Below are 20,085 nucleotides of genomic sequence, written 5' to 3'. Positions count from 1 at the left end.
GCTCAGAGCCCTGGAATAAATTCCTGATTTCTGCTTCCCTTGGCTATCCTATATTTGGTTGAATTTTTCTTTTTTTTTTTTCTTTTTTTCAACATGCTTTTCTAATTTAGACCTTATTTTCCTGAAGTCAGAGCCAGTCTAAATACAGACGTCAGTGAATTTCTCACAGTTCTCTGACTGGGAATCAAGGAGAGAAATACAGATCTGTGACCTCTCCAGTCACGTTTGGAGAGCTCACCTGTGCCCTGTGACCAGCTAGCTTTTCCACTAAAACCATGAATGCCTCCAGGCTGAGCACTGTTTCTTATTCCACATAAGAATAAGTCAGTTCCTCAACACCTAGTTCAGTGTTTGGCACTTTAGTTGTTGTTACCAAAAATAAGTGTTTATATTTCCCATCAAGATCATTTTCTTTTAAGTAGACACTAATTAGTAAGTACTTACGAAAATCAGTATAGCAGCCTATCACAAGGTTCTCTAATAAAGAGACTGAAGAAGATATAGAGGCACTTCAGGGCTATTTGAACATAAGAAGATAAGCCAGAAGAATTCAGATACTGATTTAAGCTCAGAACAGAAAAACAGTGAAGTTTAAATGTTCTAAAATGGGTTTTTTAAAATAGCTTAAAATTACCTCTAGATTTTGGCTGCTTTATTTTTGCAGACTTTGGTTCATAAACCTTTCCTTGAGATTCTCAAGAAACTTTACATATTAATCTACCTTAAGAATATAAATGTTTTTTGCTGCTGTCAAAATTGAATGTGTGATCGATGAGAAAGATCTGAAAGCCCTCTGTTCTAGGCAGGATCGAGAACTTCTTTTTTTCTAATTCCACACAGACACGTCTTCGGCCTCTGAGGATGAGGGCTCTCTGAGACGCCAAGCTGCGCTCTCTGCTGCCTTGCAACAGAGCTTACAGAACGCTGAGTCCTGGATCAACCGTTCAATTCAGGGATCGTCCACTTCTTCATCCGCATCTTCTACGCTGTCCCATGGAGAGGTCAAAGGAACCAGTGGGTCTCTAGCTGATGTATTTGCCAATACTCGAATAGGTAGGAGCTGGATCTACCCGAGAAGCCCAAATTATGTTCCATTTGGCTCCCAGTATCCAGGAAATAGGTTATGATTTCTATTAGGTTTTTCAGGGTGGCCTAAAAAAAATAGAATCAGAAAGAACATGACAGTTAATGAGGCAAAGAAGGAAACACGAGCATTAATTACACTTGCAATGATAGAGAGCGTCTGCATTATTGGTACATAGTATTTATTGCCCACCTGAAGCCATAGCTATTTCTATAAGCAATACTCAAGCTGCAAGATATAACACCAGTCTTAGTGTGGTTTATCCCTATTGGAGAATATTCTATCAAGTAAAAGGTGTTAAAAGATGTCATGTATTAGATTTTCCCAGGATTGTCGTCTACATTCTCTCAAACACAAAAAAATTAAACCTGAGCAAATTCTGAACTAAGACAATATCAATAAGACCCTTTTGTCTTTAGCATAAAGACTGGATTTATTGTCGTTGCTGCTGTGCTATTGCTACAACGGAGTGTGCGGGCTGAGAACGTTGGTACTCTGTGAGCTGCTACCTGCTGCCAGTGCTCCTCTATGGAGTATAGCTTTCGCTTGGCTCTGCTTTGTGTGTGTGTGTGTGTGTGTGTGTGTGTGTGTGTGTGTTCTAAGAGTCTGTGACATCTGCAGATAAAGATACAGTTCAGATCTCTGCTTTTGCTTAATTAGTTGGTACACATGGCACTAAGTGATGTATATGAACATCGTGTGTCTGTGATACTTTTCCTTGTTTTTTAACAATCCACTTGCATTTTGGTGTCTTAATTTTTATATCAGTGACCTTCCTGTTTCACCTTATATATATCTTTATTCTATTCATTGATTTCTGAAAAGAATAACTTGGAAACCTTTCAATTTAAGCCTATAATTTTGAAAGAAAATAGCTACCTTGAGGGTATGCTTGCCTACATTAAAAGGCCAAGTGCCAGCAACTGATGGCTTGTCCTGCACTCTTAGCTGTGCCCTTAATTGACTGAACCTCCCAAAGCAGCTACGGATGAGCGTGCTCACCACCTCTTCTATTGGGAGCGTAAGCAACAGAGCCATGGTGGGGTCAGGTTTTATTCCCACATTGTCTAAAAGAGAGCAGTTTCACTTGTTAAAAATATTTTCCTGATACCCAGTTAACTTTACCTGAATTTTTGTTAACAAGATGATTTCATCTGACTTCATAGCTCATATTGCTTCCACTCTGTGAAAAGTTATTGGTTCAGGTACTCACAGGAACCATTTTATCCCACATTATTGCCTTTCGGATGTCTGCTCTAACAGAAGTAATTCATGTTTCTAAAAGAAAAATTTGAAAGTACAGATAAAAGGAAAAATAATCTACAAACCCACTTCTATGGGTAACACTTCAGTGTTATCACTTTCACGTATATCCTTCTAGACCTTATTTGCATATAAATATGTAAGGTTTTGGTTTTGTTTTTACAGAAGTGAAATTGTACTAAATATAATGTTCATAACCTTTTATTAGCAGTGTATCACAGACATCTTTTATATCATTAATATAGAATTATACTTTTTTTTTATGGTTTCAAAATATGCAACTGTATGGCTGTGCCCTAGCTTATTTTAGCCGTTTCCCTATTTTGGACATTTAAGTAGTATCCAGTTTTTTGCTATTATGAAACTGGAATGAACATCCTCGAACACACAACTTTGTGCATTTGTTTGATTATTTCCTCTTAGGATGTATTCCTATAAGTGGAATTGCTGGGTCAAATAAAAATGTCTATTTTTAAAGCTTTGTTATCACATTATCCTACAGAAAGAATATACTGCAATATACTTGTGCAAAATATTTAAAGCTTTAAAAAATATTAAACTAGTAATTATAGACTTTTGGGGCATGGAAAGCTTACTCCCAAATTGATTTTAGAAATTGTTTATATTATGCTTTTTCCCTTTTCCATAGTTATGAGTGGCCTTTCATTATTCTTACGAATTGTATACTTTGCTTCCTCTAATTTTCGTTTTCTTCTTCTAAGTTTTTTGTAACACATCCCTGTTGAATGGCTCTCTTCCAACTATATCATTATTTCTTTATAGTAAGAATCCCTACATGAAGCAGAATATAACAACACTGTTTAATCGTGCTTAGAGCAAGGGAAGAACCTTTTCTGTCAAGTAAATCCAAGTAACCTATTGGTTATTTTATAAAAATTAAAAGTGGATTTTATCTGGTTTTCTTCATTTGGGAACTTGAGCGATCTGACTCCCAAGACACAATTTCTGTCTTCAGTGAAAGAAGAAACAGATAAACCAACGTAAACATGAAGAAATGCTCAGAAGACTAGACTGTTAGTAGCCATAATGATCATACTTTGATTTCATTTTGAAGTCACTTGCAATTTTTATTTTATTATGGTTATTTTTATAACATTGGATTTCTACCAGACTTTCTGTGTAGGAAACAGCATTTTTGAGAAATATTTGATATGCGATTTTATCTTACTAAGGCTGCTCAAGTTCTCAAGAGTAATAATTTTAGAAAGCTGATATGCCCTGGCTTAACCTCTTCCTCTCTCATTATATCTTGCTAGTAAAATGTGATTTTAAAGGTGGTTTTATTGGAGCTAGTGTGCCATTTATGTAGTTTTCTTTCTTCTTAAAAAACAAACCAAAAAGAAAAAGATTTAAAGATTCTTATTTTTATTGCTAATGTAATATAATTCTAAATCTTGGTTTCTTCCCTCTTAGAGAATTTCTCTGCTCCCCCTGACGTCACTACAACTACCTCTTCTTCGTCATCATCTTCCTCAATACGCCCAGCAAATATTGATCTACCCCCATCGGGGATAGTTAAAGGCATGCACAAAGGATCCAACAGGTCCAGCCTCATGGATACAGCTGATGGTAGGCATCTCTGTTTGATAGCTAAATAGGGCATATTAGTTAAACAGAAAAAATTCAAATTATAAACAGCACTGCCTGATGTCCAGCAGTGGCAGAACTGTACTGCGATTGACCTACTCACACAGATCATCTTGAGCTCCCTCTTTTCAACGTCTGCACTGTAGCAGCACTAACACTTGTTCACACTTCGTCTATACTTTCAAAAAGATACTCTGAACAAAAAGTATGGAAAAAGAAAAGAATGCTATGAGAGAAAAGGGATGTTAGATGAAATATTTAAACAGTATTAATAATAGCATATTTTTTCTCTGTTGTCATAAAAATGATAATGTACGTATTTGGCCCAGTTGAAATAGAATGAGACTGTGGACAAAGGCCAAACATCATTAGAAATAAAAGCTCCTAAGAGAATTGAGGAACTGAAATATCCCTAAAATCAATTAATTTTAACTTACCATTTTTTCCCTTATAGGTGTTCCTGTCAGTAGCAGAGTATCCACAAAAATCCAGCAGCTTCTCAACACTCTGAAACGACCCAAAAGGCCTCCCTTAAAAGAATTTTTTGTGGATGACTCTGAAGAAATAGTGGAAGGTAGTGGTAATATTAACAAACATGTATATTCCTTAGAAATTTCGTAAGCAGTTGCTACATGTTAGGTATTATAGGATTTAAGGATGAACAAGGCATCGTTTTTGGTTGAAAGAGTTGATAGCTTTCTGCTCTTTATATTTTAAATCTGAGATGAAAAGTAAAGAGAGAGGGAGGGGAGAGAAAAACAAAGAGATAACTATGGAACACAGAAATATGCTCTTTGAAATTAGGAACAAACACATAATTTTAAAAATTGTTTATATTTGGCATTATCCTAGAACTGGAGTGTCAAATTCGATCTCAAAAGTTTGCCCATTCTTTTTTTTTTTTTTTTTTTGGCTGTGTTGGGTCTTAGTTGCTGCACGCAGGCTTTCTCTAGCTGCGGCGAGCAGGGACTACTCTTCGTTGCAGTGCACAGGCTTCTCATTGTGGTGGCATCTCTTGTTGTGGAGTATGGGTTCTAAGCGCGCAGGCTTTAGTAGTTGCAGCATGCGGGCTCAGTAGTTGCGGCTCGCGGGCTCTAGAGCACAGGCTCAGTAGTTGTGGTGCACAGGCTTAGTTGCTCCAAGGCATGTGGGATCTTCCCGGACCAGGGATTGAACCTGTGTCCCCTGCATTGGCAGGCAGATTCTTAACTACTGCACCACCAGGGAAGTCCTGCCCATTCTTTTCTAATATAACCCAGTCGTCTTGTTAAATCAGCCAGTCAACACATATATGTATCTGCTTTAACGTGGTAGATGGTGAAATAGGTTCACGAAAGTACAGTCACTTCCTTCTTCCTTCATGTTGTTGTTTACAGTTTAGACAAAACATATACTGTAGGTGAAAGCTGAGTTTAGTCAATATGCATGTATCAACTGGTACAGGCAGTTTGGAGAAGGGAAGAACTCCATTTCATCTGTGTGGTTAGGGAAGGCTCCCTAGAGGAAGTGATAAGTGATTTATTCATTCAATAATTTTAAAAATATTTAGGGATAAAATAATATGATGTCTGGAATTTAATAGAAGGATTGGGAGGGGACCATATGGCGGCATAGATGGAATGAGGGTGGCCATTTGATAGTTCTATCTAACAAAAGCTTTCATCCAAAGAACTAAGTCTTGGTAGTTTTGCAGTCCATTTTTACGTCCTGAGGCTAAGAGTAGGCAAACCTTAATGGAACTAGGCATGTTGGTAGACCAGATCCAGTCTTAGCCCACTTTGTACAGCAGGAAGCAACAAGCAACCTGACGTATGAGGTTAAGATGAATTTCTGTTTCTTTAGGAGTCACTAAACTCATTGAACTATGGTCATCTTTCTTGATGGACTGATATTTTCAGGGTGTCTGTGCCAGTAATATCCTCTTCAGTCTTTTTAGTACTGTGTATTGACTAGGCAAGTGAAGGTCAAGGTTTAATAGAGTTATACTTGAGCAATATTCGTACTTGAGCTCAATTAGAATAGAGCTAACAGCTTTCCACTAATTTTAAATAGGCAGCATTTTTTTATTTGAATGACAATTACCTTTGGAAAAGAAAAATACCTATATGTCTTTGGAAGTCTGGAAGAGTGTGCCCCAGGGTCTGCATTGAGGCCTAATGGATGGCAATAATGTACGGACTTTTATGACCAGAACTATGCCTACCATATATACAATCTGTCCATAAAAAGAAAACTATTTATTTAGAATCACCCATGTTTATTTTTATACTTAATCCAGTGGTTTAGGGTCTGAGAATATGCAGATGTTATTTACCTAGGGCAGTGAGTTGGGAAGAGAAACTGTTAGTTTTGTATCAGTAGAAAAATGAATGACATTTTAAGTAAGTTTCCCCAACCTGTCATTAAATTGAGCTGTAAGATAAAATTTATTTCACATTTCATTTGCCCTTCTAATACTTGCTGCTCGTTCCATCTGTTCTCTCTTCTATAATGCTTCTCTCGTCTCCTACTCACCTCGCTAATCCCTACCCTTCCCCTCCCTTTAAGACTCAGCTCAGGCATTACCTCCTCCAGGTGGGAGACCCCATCCCCTAAGCTGGGTGGCATGGCCCTCTTCTGCCCTTTCTGTACCTGTCTCTGTCATGCACTGGTCATGTTTACTTAGCTCTGTGTATGAGTGTGTCCCCGCTGTCTGGATACTCCTAGAGGGCATGGACCCTGTATTCCTTGTACCCGGCATTATTAGAAGCAATAAATGTTTGTTCAAAGAATGATATGTGCAGCGTTTATCTTCTCAATGTTTATCACATCTTGTGCACATAATTGGCACTCAGTGAATACTTGGCCTTTTGTTCCATATGTAAATTATCTTTCCTGCTATGAAAATACAGGATTTTTTTTTTTTGCTTTTTAATGTTTGAATAATACTTGTTTATTGTAGAAAATTAAGAGGACTTAAGTTTTGTCTATATGAAAGAATATGAAATATTAGTCACCTCCAGTTTCTGGAATTGCCCATGTTAATGATCCTGGTGCTTTTCTTTTTTGTCCCCCAAGTTCAGTTCAATTTAATTAACATTGATTGAGCAACCATTATGTATTAGGCACTCTAGGCAATAAAAGGAATATGAACCATGTCTTCTCTCAAAAAGCTCTCAGTCAAGGGACTTCGCTGGTGGTCCAATGGTTAAAACTCCACGCTTCCAATGCAGGGGGTCTGGGTTCGATCCCTGGTTAGGGAACTAGATCCCACATGTCGCAACTAAGGGTTCGCACACCGCACCTAAAGAGCCCACGTGCCGCAACGAAGATCCTGTGTGCCACAACTAAGACCCAGAGCAGCCAAATAAATAAATAAATATTAAAAAAAAAAAAAAAGAGCTCTCAGTCAAAGGGGGAGAAAAAATTATAGAGTAGTAGATGCTCTTGAGCATCCTCAGTACTTTAATAAGGGTGCACTAGCACACAGTGTGGAAGCACTAAGGAAGGAATGGCCCCGGGCGGCTTCCCAGGGGAGGTACCATTAGAGCTGCATCCCGACAAGGATGAGTGCAAGTTCACCAGGAGGCAAAGGGATTGGCCATATGAGATGTGCACAGAGGTATAGAGACATGGAAGGAACGTTGTCATTCATGCCCATTGTCTGCCTGAGTCCAATATGACCCTGTTGTATCCCCATTTTATAGATGAGGACAATTGAGGCTGGGGTAACTCCTATTGCCTCAGGTCACACTAGTAAAAAGTGAATGTAAGCTTGGGTTTTCTGATTCATAGTTCAATGCTTTATCATTAAACATAACCTGGTGAGGTGGAACCTGGCTTTCTAACATTGGACACAAACTAAAGGTCTAAAAACAAGCTTACTAAAAATTGTAAAATTGCTAAACAGAAATGTATGCTTTGTGTTTTTTTGAACGTTCAGGCATTTGCTTTGTCAGAGTCAGGATTTGTTGTGTAAAATATATTAAATATGATTTTACGATTATGTGGGAAAATGAATTAAGGCCCAGTTTGTGGATTACTATTTCTAACGACGTCCTTTATTTTCTCAGAGTGAGTTCAAGCCAGATAAAGATAAAGGAAGGGAAAGGGGAAATATACTTGAGATTAGACACCTAAGTTGTGTTACTTGGTATTTGTACTTACTTCAGATCTTATTTTCATAACCTGTTGGGGTTGTTTTGGTACAGTACCTCAGCCAGACCCCAACCAACCCAAGCCTGAGGGACGGCAGATGACCCCTGTGAAGGGAGAGCCACTAGGAGTCATCTGTAACTGGCCTCCTGCTCTTGAGTCTGCCCTGCAGCGCTGGGGCACCACTCAGGCAAAATGCCCCTGTCTGACTGCACTGGACGTAACAGGGAAACCAATTTACACTCTTACTTATGGTGAGTTTCAGGAGTCCAGTTCCTTCCTTTTCTCCTAATAGTTCTTCAGATTATCATGGGTAATGTTTTTATCTTGCTATTTAGCAGTTACTGGTCATTGTGTTTCACTAGATCTTTTAAATTATTTTAATAGGATCCTAAGTTCTAAGTATAGCTGTTGCCAATATTTTCTTTTGCTAAAGGGACTGTTGCAAGCCAGCTGATATTTAAAAGAAGAAAGAGACTTTTTAGATCCACTGATGTTTAAACATTAGGAGAGGATTTTAGGAAGACATTTGGGCAGGATTAATGGCATATGGTAAAAATCAGGTGGTTTTATCTAAAAATTGAAATTGGTTACTTTTTAGATCTTTGTCATTTACTTCATCCTGCCTCTTGCGTGTAATAGGCACAAAATTCTATAATGAACAAAGAATCAGTAGTTTTCCATTTAGTTTTGTTTTACAAATTTTTTAAATAACTTTATTTTTATTATTTCTTTTTTTAAATAACAAGAAGAATGGATTCAACTTGGGCTGTGAGATTTTGTACTAGTTTATTCAGACAGATTCCTTTTTCAACCTTCACAAGTGGTATACATTGTCCATAGATCTCCATATAGAATACTTTAGAGAAATAGTTTTTATTTAAAGAATTGTACAGATTGACATGAGTTTCCATCTTCAATGCCCCTCTGAACAAGTTGTGTGTAAAACTAACATATCTTTGCAAAATAAAATGATTTTACTTTCTTCATAATCTAAAATAAGAATTTCTAAGGGTGGTCGGGGAAAGGAGCCGGAAGAGGGGAGCAATAGGCTTTTCCCCCTAAAATTGTTTTTAGCATTCATTTCAGAAGCTGTACATTAATCTCATCCATGTACCCTTTAAGAAAGCAGTCAGCTAGCCAAATCTTTACATGTTTATTTAACATCTTTGACTATATCCACATGTTTCATATAGTTAATTTCCATTTTATTGTCTGTTTTCACTGAAATACAGTGGTATGGAATGCTCAGTCATTTGAGGCGTACTTTTGCTTTGCACTTACTTCAGGTATCCAGTATCATATGTGTAAGTGTTTCTTCAGAAAAAGCTTAGAAAGAAGCTGTCTTCTGATTTTCAGTCCTGTGATAAAAACTTGTTTCCTTCCCTTTAAATCTGATCAGCTCACATCAGATTATTTCTAAAGATATTCAGATTACTTCAGAGAAGAATTTGAAATATTATCTAAATCAGAGTGAGCTTTCGGTGATGTTTCATTTTTGCTTGAAGGCAGCACTGGCTTTCGTAAACTAGAGTGACTGTGAAGCAGTTTTTGTGGCGGAGGGCCTCTCTGTGTGTTGAGGGTGATGCTTGTCTAATGTATCATTTGCTAGTGGCCGTTATCTCCTTTGGTGTGCTGATGAACTGAATGCCCTCTTGCTGAAGTAGGCCTGTGTTTTTCTATATGACTGTTTTCTTTTTCCAGGAAAGTTGTGGAGCAGAAGTTTAAAGTTGGCCTACACACTGCTTAATAAACTGGGGACCAAAAATGAACCTGTGTTAAAACCTGGAGACAGGGTAATTGGTTTTTTTGTTTGTTTGTTTGGTTTTTTGGGGGGTTTTTTGTTTGTTTTAGGGAGGTGATGCTTATTGTTTTCTAGCGTGCACATTCTGAATTTTTAATGTACAACAGCACAATTTATATAACTCTTACTCTTAGAAAATGAAAATGGTTTGGTTCCAACGCAGGTTATAATTCTTGCATTTATAGTTTGAAGGATATTCACATGTCTCTTTACTAATGAAAATAAAGAGAAACCTAAATCTTTCTGTAAATAAATATTTCAATATTTAGACAACAAAAATAGCAATCAAGTTTACTCTTTGATTTTTTTCTTTGAAAAATGCCCCATAAAACTTTCAAAACAATATTCTGGGGTTTTTTGTGGACAGGGAGGGAGACTTATGTTACTTCTAAGAAGAAACAAATTGACATCATTAATTTCTTTTTAAATTAGAGGTGACATTAAAAATTTTTTTAAATTTTTTAAAATTTTTTTATATTTAAAGGTTTTATTCACTTTCTAAATAAAATTACTTCTTATCATCAAATATTACTTTTCATTTGGGCTTGTAGAATGAAACACCAGCTACATACACAACAGAATTCATTTTAGTAGGCTCATGATTACAAAATTTCCTAAACTAGCCTTTTAAAGATATTAATACTTCTGCATTTTGGCAAAGGGCATCTAAAGTATGGCTTTTACTTTTAAGTATGACTTGTGAGTGTATCATAATCTTCACTGAACCCTAAGAAGGTAATTTCGTGTCTTCCTAACAACATGGACACTTGTGTGCAGAAAGGAAATGGGTTGTTTAAATGTCTTGTGCATTTAGTATTTTTTTTAGAACTCTAGAAGGTTCAGAACTGAACTTATCTTGGGAGTAAGTTAAGAGAATTTTTAAGTGAGAGAAAGAAAGGGAGAAACAAAAGTCCAATGACATAATTAAGTTTCAAATGTTAATCTGTGAATATCCAAGCCAAGGAACAAACTCCACAACAATCGTGACTTCTGTGTTTTTGCATTCCTTGAGGAAATTAGGAAGGGTCAGTTATCTCTGATGCATTACAGGTGAGATCACAGGTTTGAACATATTATGGAGGTTTCACTGTTTATCTTTTGTAAATGAATTAACTTTATATTCATAATGGTTTCTGCCAGTATTGCTTATACCTACTACCAAATGCCTTCTTGCTAGTATACTTGCATTGTTGGTTAAGTGAGTATAAGGATTAATGCAATGAATCTGTTAAAAAGTAAGAAACCTTAGGTTTGCCCTAAGGTGGTAATTGAGTCCGTCAATGCTTGTAGGTTCTCTCTGAGAGATATAAGGCTTATTCTTTAATATGTTAGTCTGTCTAGAGAGATCCATCACATTAATTTTATTGCTTTAGCCCTGCACTAAAGTAAATTGCCTTAGGTTTTCTAAGTAATTAACTTACTACTGAAGGTGGGTTGTTTACTGCTAAATCACCAATAGAATTAAATGAAAAATTCTTATGGTGATGATGCTGAATTGCATTATAGTCCCCGAATTGTGCCTAGTATAATCATGGGAATGACAGAGATCTTTTTAGATGTGTGCATCCTTCTGAATAAGTTAATTTTCTTTAGGCCATTAAATGGTTTGATGTATTGTGTCCATGCTAAATGTCATATATAAATCTATCACTTAGTGGCATTGAAAGCGTTAGTCTCCTCTTATTCCTCTGTATTGAATGTCATTATGTATTATAGGTAGCCCTGGTTTACCCCAACAATGATCCAGTCATGTTTATGGTGGCTTTTTATGGATGTCTCCTGGCCGAAGTGATTCCAGTGCCTATAGAGGTACCTCTTACCAGAAAGGTAACATTGCTAAATTTAAGAGAAGGGTAGCCTGATGCGACATGGCAGGCATTGGGTTCTTGGATCAGTTGACTCAGTTACAACATTAAAAAATAGTCTGACCACTTTCTTAAGTACTTAGCTTCACTTTATAAAAACATGAAAGTTGTAGAAAATTTATTTATGAATATTTATAAGTTTCATGAAAATAACCTCTTTTCAACCGAGATAGAATTTTTCTAGTGTTATATATCACGTAAAAGTTATGGGGACATACTTGACTTTTCAACGATTACCATTTATAAAGAGTACCACTCGGGAATTCCCTGGCGGTCCAGTGGTTAAGACTTGGGCTTTCAGTGCCGTGGACCCGGGTTCAATCCCTGGTCGAGGAACCCACAAGCCACGTGGTACAGCCAACAACAACAAAAAAAAGTACCACTCTCGGGACTTCCCTGGTGGTGCACTGGTTAAGATTTTGCCTTCCAGTGTAGGGGGTGTGGGTTTGATCCCTGGTCGGGGAGCCAAGGTTCCACATGCCTTGGGGCCAAAAAAACAAAACATAAAACAGAAGCGATATTGTAACAAATTCAATAAAGACTTTAAAAATGGTCCACATCAAAAAAAATCTTAAAAAAAGAAGTACCACTCTTGCTTCAGAGACTATAGATAATCCACATTTACAATAGGTGAAACCTTTCTGTGAAGGGATTTCCCTTAACTGTATCATAACATCTAGGGCCTCCATTAAGTCGAAGGGCGATGCAGTGATGTTGTGTTACTACTCTGGGGTACAGAATTTACTTTGACCACACATCCGTCCTACTAAAATAAGCATATGTGGCAGATGTCAAAGTTTAACTGAATGATTTCTCCATGAGCTGTTTGACCCTAATTTTCTTGTGCAGTTTATTATTGGGAGTTGATGGTGAAGACAAATATGGTAGAGACTATGGATTTATAAGAAAAAAATTATTTTCTGAAAGGAATAAAAAACTGGGTAGCATCCCTGAAACTCTGGTTGATGGGTATAGTATCTTTAGATTGGTCAGGAAATCATAGGGTTGTTCTTAAATTATTAAGTTGGCAATGTTTATGTGGCTTCATAATGATACTTTTAAGATGAAATTTTAATGGAAATGCTTTAGGCTATCTCTTTTGGTTTCTTCCTCAGCTATTGCTGTAAGGCTTAAATCTAGAATAATAAGGAGTATGTGGACCTGGGTATAACCGTCCATTCACTTTCATTGTAGATTTGTACATTTGATGTCCATTTACATTATTTATTTTGTTCTGACCTGAATTGCTTTGCTTTTGGATTTGGAGGTATGGCTAGGTCAAGACAACTTAACCATGTTCACTTTTATTTCATTTCCTGAGATTAGTCTAAGAGAGGAGTGTTGCTGACCGTTCACTAAAATGGTCGCATTTGGCTGGTGGAATTCATCATTAGCAATGTCAGATTAATAAAATGGGATTTGCACTCAGGAAGTCACTGTGTTGTAGAAATTATTTGGAAGAACATATTGTCACTGGATTTTGACAATTGCCAGATATCAGGGGGTTCCACGAATGTGTCACACAAGTGCCAGAGTGTTACTAAGTGTCAGGTTTGGGCCTTCAGTATGCTCACGTTCACTCCCCTGCCTTGCTCATTATCTTTTCTCCACAGGATGCTGGAGGGCAGCAGATTGGCTTCTTGCTGGGAAGCTGTGGTATTGCCTTAGCTCTTACCAGTGAAGTTTGTCTAAAGGGATTGCCAAAAACCCAGAATGGAGAAATTGTACAGTTTAAAGGTTAGTAATATTTGTACCTGAATTATCATTTAAAAATTAAAGCTGAGTGCTTTAATTAGTGTTTTAATTTAATAATAGCTAAGTACTTAACATATATTTTCTTATTTAATTCTCACAATCTTATGAAGTAGGTACCATTATTATCCCCATTTTACAGGTGAGGAAAGTAAGACACAAAGAGGTTAAGTAAGTTGCCCAAAGTCACAGCTAATATATGGCAGAGCAGCGATTTGAACCCAGATCTGTCTGATTCCACAGCCCACACCCTTAACCTTTATGCTGATGGTTGGAAAAGCTACCACTCTGTTCACTAAAGCTAAATGCTACATGTAGAGACAGAGGATAGACCCTATCCTCAGTGGACTTCCACTGCCAAATGGACCTCCCAGTTGTTGAGGTAATGTCAAGGCCTGGAATTAGCATGTGGAACGATGGTACTTTCGAAAGAAGGTACAATTGTCTGGTGATTTATCACTAAACACTAATAAAGATATTTTACTGGTTATAAAATGACCTTGATTTGGTCTCTTGATATTTAAAATGACCAATTCATTGTGAACTCCTTTCCTGATGGCTTAGGCAATTCAATTTTTATTTTGGGTTTGATTTAGGTTGGCCCCGGCTCAAATGGGTTGTAACAGATTCCAAGTACCTTTCAAAGCCACCTAAAGACTGGCAACCCCACATCTCACCTGCTGGTACAGAACCAGCATACATTGAGGTAAGTCCTGAGACTAGGATGTACATTCTGACTTTTCCTTTGGCTTCAATTGCTGTCCCACAAAATTTAAAACTAATTTTTTGTAGTGTTAATGTTAGTAGATCCTCCTGGTTTGTTAGATTTCCATCTTTTGGCTTGTAAAATGCCTTAGAGTGGCCCTTCTATTCTAATTATTTTGAACATAAATACATATTCAAGAGAAAGACAACAAAGAAATTGATCCTTGTCATATAAGAAAGTTACAAAAGACTTAGAGAAGTTCAGAGGTTTAAGAAATGCTTTACTGGCAGAGATATTTTTCTGCTGCTTTGGGGATGGGAGTGGTGGGGGGTGATGGGAAGCAAGAGACTGGAGAATTGAGGAGGACAAATAGCTGTGCTTTAAAAGAACAAATTTAGGGCTTCCCTGGTGGTGTAGTGGTTGAGAGTCCGCCTGCCGATGCAGGGGACACGGGTTCGTGCCCCGGTCTGGGAAGATCCCACATGCCGCGGAGCGGCTGGGCCCGTGAGCCATGGCCGCTGAGACTGCGCGTCCGGAGCCTGTGCTCCGCAACGGGAGAGGCCACAGCAGTGAGAGGCCCGCATACCGAAAAAAAAAAAAAAGAACAAATTTAACAGATAAAGAGCAAGAAGAAACAGATGGCTAGAGGGTTTGGTATTGAATGTTAGTGTAGGAACTTGACTGATTGATAACATAATTCAGTTGAGGGATTAAGTCCTACTGCATACCAGGCACCAGGCCAAGTGCTTTATTTTTTTTTATTTTTACTTTTTTAAAATTTATTTATTTTTGGCTGTGTTGGGTCTTCGTTGCTGCGCGTGGGCTTTCTCTAGTTGCGGCGAGCAGGGGCTCCTCTTTGTTGCAGTGTGCGGGCTTCTCATTGCAGTGGCTTCTCTTGTTGCGGAGCACGGGCTCTAGGCACACAGGCTTCAGTAGTTGCAGCACACGGGCTCAGTAGTTGTGGCTCGCGGGCTCTAGAGCACAGGCTCAGTAGTTGTAGCGCACAGGGCTTAGTTGCTCCGCGGCACGTGGAATCTTCCCAGACCAGGGCTCCAACCCGTGTCCCCTGCATTGGCAGACGGATTCTAAACCTGCACCACCAGGGAAGCCCAGGCCAAGTGCTTTATATGCATTATCTCAGTCAGTCCTCACAAGTACCCTGTGAGGTGGGGGGCTGTTATTAAACCTGCTTAGTACCTGAGGAGACTAAGACTTTAACTTGAGTAACCAACCAAAGTTTGTCTAAAACCTTTGACTTGAAGTTGACAGAGCTCGGACTCAAACTCATACCTGATTCACTCTCAAAGCTATGTCCTTGAGTACTCTGCATCTTGCTTGAGACATATTAGTAAATGCTCACCAACTGTTTGCTAAATTAATGAATAAACATCCATAAATTTTAAAAAAAAGTTTGGGGAAAAAAATCCACCCAACTTGAGCCCTGTAGTGATAACTTTGGCTATAAAAAGGAAGAGAGTGGGCAGTAGCTTTGAGGCAACGTGGATCGAAGGAGGATTGCTTTTAAAGATGGAAGGGATCTGGGTACATTTAAATGACAGACAAGTAAACAGGCGATTAAAATACCACATTTAGCAGTCAGCTCTCAATCCATATCATCTCCCAGTGATGACATGGTTCACCCCTTCATCCCCCTTAAAACTGCTCACTGGCTTCCCTGACTACTGACTGACCACTCCTTTTCACTCTTCTTTATTGGTTCTTCCTAAAAGGTAAAGTGCCCTTCATTCTGTGGCCCCTGCTTAGCTCTCTGACCTCATGTAGAACTACTGTCCTCTACATTTCTATGCTTCTGCTATTCTGAATTAACTTGCAGTTTTCACTTGGGACCCTCTTATTACCCACAGGACATTGCTAGTGAGTTTCAAGTATCCTGTGGGTAATAAGGAGCTTTTAAAGGGTTGTCAGCAGAAGAGTGACAAGAATAAATATGTTGTTAAAAGATTTATCTGTTTGGTGGAGTTAAGAAGGGAAATGGGGAGCTTTCACAGTTATCCAGGTGAGCCCAAGTTCATGGTGATGGGGATGGAGAAAAGTGGTTGGATGGAATTGAGATACAGTAAGAAATAGAAGAGACAGGACTTAGTGACTAACTCTGGAGAGGGCAGAGGCAAGAAAGACACTTGGGTTTCTGACTTGGGCAGCTGGATAGATGATGGATGGCATCCTTCGCTAAGACAGGAAGTACAGCAAGAAAAGTTTTCATGGGCGAAAGGTAGAGGGGTGGTGTTGGCTGCGTTTCACAGGAGTACGGGTCATTCGAGGGGAAGGGTTGACCCTCTGAGTCTGGATCTCTGGAGAGAGGTCTGGACTGGAAGTAGAGAATTGGGAGTCATCAGGAATGTGGTACCCTGATGAATTAAAGTGAAAAGAGAAGAGGAAGAACAGAACGTTCAGGGAATGCCAACATTCAAGGGATGGGCAGAGAAAGTGGAGGGAAAGGACAGAGAGAGAGAATATTGAATAGGAAGGGGAGTATCACAAAAGCCAAGGAAGGAGAAAGTGTCAAGAAAGGAGGTGTCAGATATTACAGAAAGGTCTGATAAAGTAGCGTATGCAATATGTGCTTTTGATTTAACAATAAAAATGTGACTGATCTTGGTAAAAAGCAACTTGAATGGAGCATCGAGGTAAAAGCAAAATTATAGCTGATTGATTTGGAGGAGTGAATAGGCCATTTCCCAGTCTCCCCTCCCAGCCGGGGACAGGGACCACACTTGCACACCTTTAGCTCTTGCTCTTGCCGTGTATTTGATACTGTGCTTCTGTTAACACGGCTGAAGTCACATGTTTGTTTTAGCTTCTTTAGCAGCCACTTCACACTGACGACTAATTAAACTTTTAAGAATTTTTCACACATACTTTCGCTGAGCTTTGACATTACCCAGTCCTATCTTTGTGTGATTAGAGTTTGGGGCCCAAGTGCGTAGCCTCAGATATTTATATGAAATGTTAAATTCAGCCCATCGTCATGGCTTTTCGGGGTTTCGTTTTTGGATTCTAATTTTGTCATTTGAAATAACCCATTTTGTTGTTTCTTGTGTTTTTGTTTTTGTGTTTTTTTTCCTAGTATAAAACAAGCAAAGAAGGGAGTGTAATGGGAGTTACAGTGTCCCGCCTTGCAATGCTGTCTCACTGCCAAGCTCTGTCGCAGGCCTGCAATTATTCTGAAGGTCAGACTTCACCCCGTGACTGCCTGCACTGTGAGCTCAGATCTGTGTGACTTCGCGCAGAGCGCTCGGCGGCTGGACTCCAGTTAATGACCGCATTCAGAGGGAAATGTTCTAAGACACATTCTTGGCTTGCTTTCTTCTTTTTCACAAATATGCTGTGATTTAAAGAAGCTAGAATTCTGGGCAAACCAAATATGTAAAGCATGATTTCTAGAGTGCAGAAATAGAAAACTAATTAAAACCATGTGCTTATTAGCCGCGGAATGTCAGGTACCTCCATCTCCCCATGCGTTAGAGCTGCCACCAGCTGTATGGAGTTAGAGTCAAAGAAATTCTGCTACCAAAAAACACAAATTAAAACACAAAAATGTATTCTGGGTTGTTGGACTTTAGATGTGTTGATATATATTGTGTAATGACTTCCCCTTAGAATGTTCTTCACAATATTAATTTTTTCAGTGTTTTATTTTCCTTTCATAGAATGAAACAAGTTAATACATGCTCATTATAGCAGCATTACAGAGCTGCATTCTTGTCTGGTTAAAAATATATATGTGTGTGTAATGAAATCAAAATGCCAACAAATGCAGTTGATTATTATATAATACATTCATATAATGGGTTATACGCTGAGGTATTAAAACTCATGTTCTTGAATATTAAAGATTGTTTCAGTATATCATTAAGTGGAAACAAATTAGATACAGAGCAGTATGTACCAACTTTGTTAGTCAAGTATCTGTCTCTATATAAGCATTATAAGTATATAAGCTTAGAATTATATGTGCATGTATGTAGATATAATATATAGATATATACATACACCAACATTTTTTGTTTTCTCTAGGAAGTATAATTTTTTACATATGCTTGTGAAACTTCCAAAGTTTCTAAAACAAACATGTGTTCCTTATATAATTAGGAAAAAATTATTATCTCGAAGACAGTGCCAAAGTCAAGGAATTCCAAACTCATTGTTTCTTCTGTGACCACGTCACCCTGTGATCAGTCCCCCAGCCAATTTGAGGGTACCCTCAAGTAATTAGAAGACCCTGAGAACTTTTAGTGGTTTCTTTAAAAGTACCAAATCAGTTGTTTAATAGAGGCAAGTGACATAATTTTGCTACTTAACACTAAAGATGATTTCCTTGTGTTTTTTCCTATTTTTTTCTATTTTAGGGGAAACAGTAGTAAATGTTTTAGACTTTAAGAAGGATGCGGGGCTGTGGCATGGCATGTTTGCGGTAAGCTACACAGAATCGAGGCCTTTAGTGTAAATTGTGCTTATGATTCAGGTCACTGTGTGTGCTGTGTAACCACAGCATCACTCAGTGCTTGTTTGAAATGTAAGCCCCTAAAAGATCAGTAGTATTTTCCAGGGGAATTTGATTTTGTGATACGAATGGTAATTTTTTTAAAGGAGAATGTAATTCTGTTTTTTCTTCATTGTGTGGTTGGGTATACCTTTCACATAATAGTATATAGGAGAACTTAGGATCAAAAATCCTTTAAATATCTGCTATGATGACTCAAAGCTTAAAAATTTCTACAAATGGCTATATGTTTATTTATAATTTTCAAAAAACTATGAGAGTCACCTCTTCTCTTTTCTGAAGAAAAGATTACTTAAATATATCTGGAACTTTGCAACTGTGTTTAATAATATCTAACCTTTCCATTGGACAAAATGTCTTGAATGAGTCCATGCTGCAATGAAAGAGTAGAATAACAAGGTAGATGAGACTGCTTTCCATAATAGAGGAACAGGTACCATCCTAAGGGAGTTAGAAAAAGGTGACTTCCTCCCAGCTGTGGCCTCAATTTTTATGGAAGAGGTGACAGTTGAGTTGGACTAAAAAATGGGTAAGATGTAGCCATACAGAGATGTTTGGGGGGTGGAAGTAGAAGGGGGGACATTTCAAGTGGGAAAAGCTACATATGGAGCATGCTGATTAGGAGGGGAGAGAGGAGAGATACAGTATCCTACAGTTGAAAGAACCTTTGAGAGTATCTCATCACACATGGCAGGAGTCAGAGAAAGAGTAGGAAATGAAGCATGGGGAAGAGGAGCAGTTTCCCTTTTCTCCCAGGACCCCTCAAATTAGTAAAAAAAAAAAAAAAAAACCCTTATTCCTTGAGCATACATGCTTTCTTGCTCTTTTCTAAAGTCCTTCCCATTTTGTTTTTTTTTTATCAGCGGTTAAGAAACCCTTGTGAGGAGTTAGAGGGAATCTTCTCTCTCCGATACACAGAGCAAGATAGGGACACGTGTGAAGAATTAGTTATACACACCATTCTTTCCCTGAAATCCAAAAGTTTGTCACCATAGCTAGAAACTTGGGGGAGGGAGGAAAAAGAGGTTTACAGTGGTATTTTGGTATCTTCGGGCCACTTGGGTGGTGAACAAAATGGCTAGTCTAAGTACCAAGACTTAACTACTCTGTCAGGCTGGGTCTCTGTGGGGACAGGGGGTCCTGGGTATGTTCGGTCTGGGTGGCAGGAGAGACACCAAATTGCATAACCCCCTTAGGTTACTCAGCTTTATCTACCCCAACACCTAACGGGTCTGGGCAGGACCTCCGGTAAGCGACAGGGAAACGTTGATTTCTTGCTTTGTAAGACCCAGCCCTTGGTGGTATGTGGCAAGCATAAACATGATGAAATTGCTCAGAGGGTTA

The 20,085-nt window shown here is 38.3% G+C and overlaps 1 protein-coding gene across 2 annotated transcripts in view; it reads left to right on the top strand.

Moving 5' to 3' along the window:
- DIP2B (disco interacting protein 2 homolog B) overlaps positions 1-20,085 on the top strand; it is a 232,092-nt gene that overhangs the window by 164,810 nt on the left and 47,197 nt on the right. Inside the window, exons 5-14 of one of the 2 annotated variants that reach the window (XM_079938476.1) lie at positions 841-1,053; positions 3,782-3,937; positions 4,410-4,529; positions 8,146-8,343; positions 9,794-9,885; positions 11,610-11,720; positions 13,372-13,495; positions 14,107-14,216; positions 17,305-17,407; positions 18,587-18,651. In XM_079938476.1, coding sequence (XP_079794602.1) covers positions 841-1,053; positions 3,782-3,937; positions 4,410-4,529; positions 8,146-8,343; positions 9,794-9,885; positions 11,610-11,720; positions 13,372-13,495; positions 14,107-14,216; positions 17,305-17,407; positions 18,587-18,651 — 1,292 coding nt within the window. The remainder of the gene's footprint in view (positions 1-840; positions 1,054-3,781; positions 3,938-4,409; positions 4,530-8,145; positions 8,344-9,793; positions 9,886-11,609; positions 11,721-13,371; positions 13,496-14,106; positions 14,217-17,304; positions 17,408-18,586; positions 18,652-20,085) is intronic. The other variant, XM_079938477.1, reaches the window with a different exon arrangement.

The sequence above is a fragment of the Stenella coeruleoalba genome, assembly GCF_951394435.1.
Source record: "Stenella coeruleoalba genome assembly, chromosome: 11".
Classification (NCBI taxonomy): domain Eukaryota; kingdom Metazoa; phylum Chordata; class Mammalia; order Artiodactyla; family Delphinidae; genus Stenella; species Stenella coeruleoalba.
This window is presented reverse-complemented; position numbering and strand designations above follow the sequence as displayed.